Here is a 5,626-nt window from a genome sequence, read left to right on the forward strand (position 1 = left end):
CAACTCAAACAGCGGCCTCTGCTTTAATAGAGGCCATGCCCCACTTCATCATCATCTACTTGAACAAATAAACACTTCACCACAAATAGTAGCCTCGACTCGAATACATGCCGCGCCCTAATAATTGTCGAGCCGCTGAGTGGAGCCCTGCCCAAATGAATCTTCATACCCTTACACAAATAAATGTCGTGCTCCAATTAATCAACATACACTTGAAACAAATGAGTCGCTTCCATTTAATATATGTATGCCTCAATGAATCACCCACTTGGACAAATAAACACCTCACCTCAAGTCATGGCCTCGGCTCTGATCGAGGACTTGCCCTAATTGATCCTCTCTCAGGGAAAAAAATTAACACCTCAACCCAGTTAGTGGCAATCTAATACTTGCCCCCTATTAATCGCTGCACTCTCCGCTGAAATACTGCTTATTGACGTTAGCATTAATTACTAAAAGTAATCATTTGATGACAAAATGCCCAACATGGACAACAAGCTCAACTCTAATAACTTTGACGACGACTTATTGAGGACCCTCGAGTTGTGCTCACTGCCCAACACTTCAAACTGTCCTCTTGCGCCATCCTCAGGCCATTACGTTCACCTCACTAGCTTGAAAACGAATCGTTTGAGAAACATTCGCCGCTTTGCTGGAGTTCATATTAAAGTATGAATAATGTATCATACGTGCAGGTGAAAACGAGAATAGTCACTATTTGTGGATTTTTTTTAAATTGCCAAGTAAGCAAGTGAGTCGACATCAGGTAGAGCATCTGCGCATGCGCATTCAGCTGTACGACTACTTCGGGCAGGTCCTGGTTTGGAGCGGAACGAAACTTTTGACACCTTTAATATACTATGATTTTCATTTAGTGATACAACTCGTTATTACTAGTTTAATAGTAATTTAGCGAAGTTCTAGTCTGACAAATACAGATTCCAGAGAGATCAGTTCATGTTTTTCCTCCAGATGGCGTCCCAAGTAAATGAAACCGGAAACTGGTGCGTAGTCCAAATTTGTACCGGAAATGTGTTACAAAGCAGACTGTCCTACGTCATTTACGCTGGCTTGACATCATGCCAAAATGTCTGTCGCTAGCTTCGCGTTAACCAGCGACCGGAAGGAAGCACGTCACCGGACCACAAACGCGGAAACGCGGGAACGCACGCATCGCACATTCGGAGGGCGACTTCGTGTTTGTGGGCCGGGCCCATGAACTTTCGGGGTTGGGTCGCCTTTGTTAAACTCCCGCCTGCCTCCCTCCTCCTGTTGTCTTCTGGGTCTTCCCGTCGTCCGTTTGTTCACGCCACCGGTCCCGAGACAAGCACGTGTGTTGTTAACATGGCGGAGGAGGCGAAGAAACAAGCCGCCTACACGGCGGTGGACAACCACGTACAGGTATGCAAGTATTTGTACTCGTTTTTACATTCTGATCATTGTCCACGGGTGAATGGTTTGAAATAGACGGAGCTCTTACTAGCTCCGCGTTCTGGTGACGCAAAGTTAGCCAGTAAGACAAAAAAAATATGTTTTCAGAATCAGAATATTTTTTATTGGCCAAGAATGTCGAACACACAAGGAATTTGTCCAATCAGATTTCAGACTCTTTTTAGTTGCCATGCCAATGTAATCTGCCACACGATCCATCTGAGACGCATGCAAGACGTCTCCACAGCCCCTTTCTTTCAATTATTTTCAAAACACATTTGGGCTGTACATTAATTCCAAAAGTTCCGTTTGTCACAAACACAACACCGCCTCACCGCCAAAAGAAAACCCTTCTGAAGTCCACACTCGTGTAATCAATGCCATTTATTTCGATTTTTCTTTGCTGTCCAACAGAACAATCAGGTGGTCGGAATCGGCAGTGGTTCGACCATCGTCTATGCAGTGGACAGACTCGGTGAGTCAATCGTCATCATACTAAAAAATGATGAACATTACATCTGAAAGAAGCAATTTCACCCAAAATGGACCCATGTCCACCTAATATTGTGTTGAGTGGTGTAATTGGCATTTTTTAAATTTTATTTTGATTTTTAACTTTCCAGGGACCTTCGATTCCCAAATTGAGGATTTGATGCCAAGCTCCACTTGTATTAAATGGCATAGGCAAAAAAAAAAGTTTTTTTTTTTTAAGGACCCATTTTAAGGTCGCCCGTCTCTCCAGAGTTCTCGTCGGGCCAATTCCCCAGGAGGACTTCGGTGTGGCCCCGGAGTCACACAAAATGCCTTTAAACCAAAACGACCGACCTCACGGTCAATTCTGGACTTGGGTCCTTGAGACCTTTTTTTGTGCGTCTTGCACAAGAGAACACGCTCAATACAGTATCTGATTGAGTGTGTTAAGGGGGCATGTATCCGGCATGTTGAGACCCCCCCCCCCTGCCCCCAAAAGGCGACTCCTTGATCAGAATGATTATTATTATGAATGAATCTTATTTATTTTGGGACTAGCGGAGCGGGTGCGTCAGGAGAAGCTGAACATCATCTGTGTGCCCACCTCCTTCCAGGTTAGTTTGGCTTTTGTCCGTTGCTGTCGTAATGCCATACTTATTTATTATTATTATTTTTTTAATTCCCAAAATAAAGTTTCAATGTTTGTCCTCCCTCAGGCCCGCCAGCTAATTCTGAAGCACGGACTGATGCTGTCGGATCTGGACAGGAACCCTGAGGTATTTTATTGACTCCACTTTGGAACCCCCCCCCCCCCCCCCCAGCCCAAGTTTACAAGCCATTTTTTTTCTTCTTCAAAACTTGATTCATAGCGGTATAATTTTTGATACATTATTGATTCTCATATTTATTAGCGGGAGACCAAGTCTACAACCGTTCCAAAACTTTCACAACAAGCCTGGTTAACGGCAGAAAATGGCTGCAAACGCTTGAGCCGCCAGTCATGTTTTTTTTTACCACAAGGTGGCGTTAATGGTTTCTCTCGTATTTCGCTCAGCTGGACGTTGCCATCGACGGGGCGGACGAGGTGGATGCAGATCTGACTCTGATCAAAGGCGGAGGGTGAGTCCCGCGTCGCAGCTGCGCTTTCCCACGTATTTAGTTGATGATCTTCGCTGACACTTTTTTTTTTTTGTATGTCAGCGGCTGCCTGACTCAGGAGAAGATCGTCGCCGGCTGCGCCCGCCATTTTGTCGTCATCGCGGACTACAGGTTTGGATTCAAAGATATCCCCCATTCGTGTTTCCAGAAAGAAGAGAAGACGATTGAGTTTTCCCAAATGTCCGCCGTCTCTTCTGTCAGGAAGGACTCCAAAGTGATGGGCGAGCAATGGAAGAAAGGCGTTCCCATCGAGGTCGTGCCCATGGCCCACGTGCCCGTCTCCAGGAAGATCGTCCAGCTTTTCGGAGGGGGGGTCAACTTGCGGATGGGTGTCAGTAAAGCTGTAAGTATTCAAAGAAAAGAAAAAATGGTCTCGAATGGGGGGCAGCTCAGCAAGGCACAATATGATTGGCCACTTGCACAATTGAGTAACCGGGCCGCCTCAGAGGGGAGGGCTGAGCAGTTACGCGAATAGATGAGGAGGGCGGGAGCGAGACGGAGACTGTGCCAACGCGGATGCGGTTATCTATTTGTGGCTGCGTCAGGGTCCCGTGGTGACGGATAACGGCAACTTCATCCTGGACTGGAAGTTTGAGCGCGTTCACCGCTGGAAGGACGTCCACCAAGCCATCAAGATGATTCCGGGTAAGCTCCGCTGAATGTCGGGGAAAAAGGCCGCCGATACATCTGGACTGGAGTTGCAGTTCATCGGAGACCTTTTCAATGGTGGTCCCATTTTTTGAACCCGCGGGGATTGGTAGCGAGGGGGTGTGCGCACTTGTGCAACCACGTCATGCCATTTACTTAATCGTACCCTCCGGTGTGGTCCTCAGGGGTGGTGGAGACGGGGCTGTTTGTGGGCATGGCGGAGCGCGCCTACTTTGGCACGGAGGACGGGCGCGTGGAGGTACGCCAGGCGTCCGTCCACTGACGGCCCCCGCCGGGGCTCATCTTGCCACTTTCCTTCCGGAACACCGTTTTATCATCCCGATTTTACAAGGAAACTGTCCGATGTGCACAACTGACACGTCTTTTAACTCCGTGGGGAATTCCAGGCAAGTTTTTCATCATCTCATATCGACAAAGCGGCGTGGAGGGGAGGAGGTAGAAATATTTTGACGCTCCTCGATCTCTTTTCGTGGACACGGCGACCTGTCGTTGCTGTGCTAAGCTTCCTGTTTCAAGTGGGATTCAATTCAAGTGTAATTTTAAAACCACACCGTTCCTAAAACGTCACGGACGTTTGTCAGCAATCCAGTATTTGGCTTTTGAATGTCAGCCCAAAAAGTGGCGCACAGGAGAACATACCCCGATGTGCCTTGATGTAGTAGCTGCTGTTGTATTTAGAAGGAAGTCAAATAAAAACACTGAGATGTCATAATATGAAAACCGTGTATGCACACAGGGCGCTTCCTGTGTCTCCACTTCACGCAAAAAAAAAAAATCCCCCTTGCCTTTTCTCGGTGTTGTTTTAAGTGTCATTGCAACATGTTCCGCTACACCAAAGTCTGTTTTGCACCAGCTTTTTAAAAATCATTCCAATGTGACTGTAAATGATTTTATTTTTTTTAACGGTACTCCCCCCCCCCCCCCCCAATAATACAACACCAAAGTCATGCATGTGCCTGTTTCTAACTTTTCAAATAAACTTGATCATGATATAAATTTGAGTTTGGACTGCATCTCGAACAACAACAATCCGGAACACAGTTTGATTTTTAGGGAGTGGTCAAACGAATAAAAAGGTGTTTGTTGAGGCGTGAATGCTATGTCGTGCCACATGGTGGCGCTGTGAAGCTTCCCAGAACGCTGCAGTCAACGTTAAATACAGTACTGTATCAGCTGTTTGTTGTTAAAAGACATTTAGTTGTGGCAAGAATTGTTTTTTTTTTGTATTGAAGGAAAATATAGGTCGATTATGTTTTTTTATTATATTACTAATTAGTGGACTAATTCCAGTGTGGTCTGTGGTACGTTTCAGCCTCCCGTATTTCTTTATATAAGCGCAAGTTGAATCAGTACTTGTAGTCTTTACCCGTTTTTAATCAAGTGTTCGATTATGGACATGACGTCTTTAAAAAAAAAAAAGTTTCGACTTGATAGTTGAAACACAACCCGTGACCAGGAAGAGGGAATCTCGCAACCACTGTCGACTGGAGGAGCCACGTTGGTGTTTTTGCGTCGGGCGACTCAACAACGGCCGATGATTGACGACTGGACTATCCTATGGAGTTTTCGCTTCTAGTAAACAGGGCAACGTGTTGAGCCAATCGCGTCGACGTTTACCAGGATCATCTCACCGATTGGAAATACCCATCCAATCACAAACTTGTGGATCTGCGCACGCGTCGCCTCGAGCGGCAGGCGACTCGGCCAATGAAATGCACTGTTATTGAAGCTGGCCGTTTCCGCGGGCTTCGCCGTGAGTGACGGGTAGGCGGTCCAACTACCTTGTGCTAAGTATACCGCTATAGTGATTGACAGTTTGGCGACCAATGAAAAGTAGGTTTACGAACGCGTGCTTTTCATCGTCCAATCGCGGTATGGAAATAAGGCGGGTCTTTGA

At 46.4% G+C, this 5,626-nt stretch overlaps 1 protein-coding gene across 1 annotated transcript; it reads left to right on the plus strand.

The window, feature by feature from the left end:
* The first annotated feature begins 1,070 nt into the window (after nt 1-1,070).
* On the plus strand, nt 1,071-4,725 carry rpia (ribose 5-phosphate isomerase A (ribose 5-phosphate epimerase)). Its single transcript, XM_052086482.1, has 9 exons — nt 1,071-1,401; nt 1,846-1,906; nt 2,461-2,516; nt 2,619-2,678; nt 2,957-3,021; nt 3,103-3,171; nt 3,262-3,403; nt 3,606-3,705; nt 3,894-4,725. The coding sequence occupies exons 1-9, from the start codon at nt 1,216-1,218 to the stop codon at nt 3,989-3,991; spliced, it is 837 nt and encodes a 278-aa protein (XP_051942442.1). The 5' UTR covers nt 1,071-1,215; the 3' UTR covers nt 3,992-4,725.
* The last annotated feature ends 901 nt before the right edge of the window (nt 4,726-5,626 follow it).

Source organism: Hippocampus zosterae, chromosome 14 (assembly GCF_025434085.1).
Source record: "Hippocampus zosterae strain Florida chromosome 14, ASM2543408v3, whole genome shotgun sequence".
Lineage (NCBI taxonomy): Eukaryota > Metazoa > Chordata > Actinopteri > Syngnathiformes > Syngnathidae > Hippocampus > Hippocampus zosterae.

Coding starts and splice junctions, on each gene's coding strand:
- rpia (XM_052086482.1), top strand. CDS start 1,216: ATGAACTTTCGGGGTTGGGTCGCCTTTGTTAAACTCCCGCCTGCCTCC. Junction 3,022..3,102: donor ACTCTGATCAAAGGCGGAGG/GTGAGTCCCGCG, acceptor TTTGTATGTCAG/CGGCTGCCTGACTCAGGAGA. Junction 3,706..3,893: donor AGCCATCAAGATGATTCCGG/GTAAGCTCCGCT, acceptor TGTGGTCCTCAG/GGGTGGTGGAGACGGGGCTG.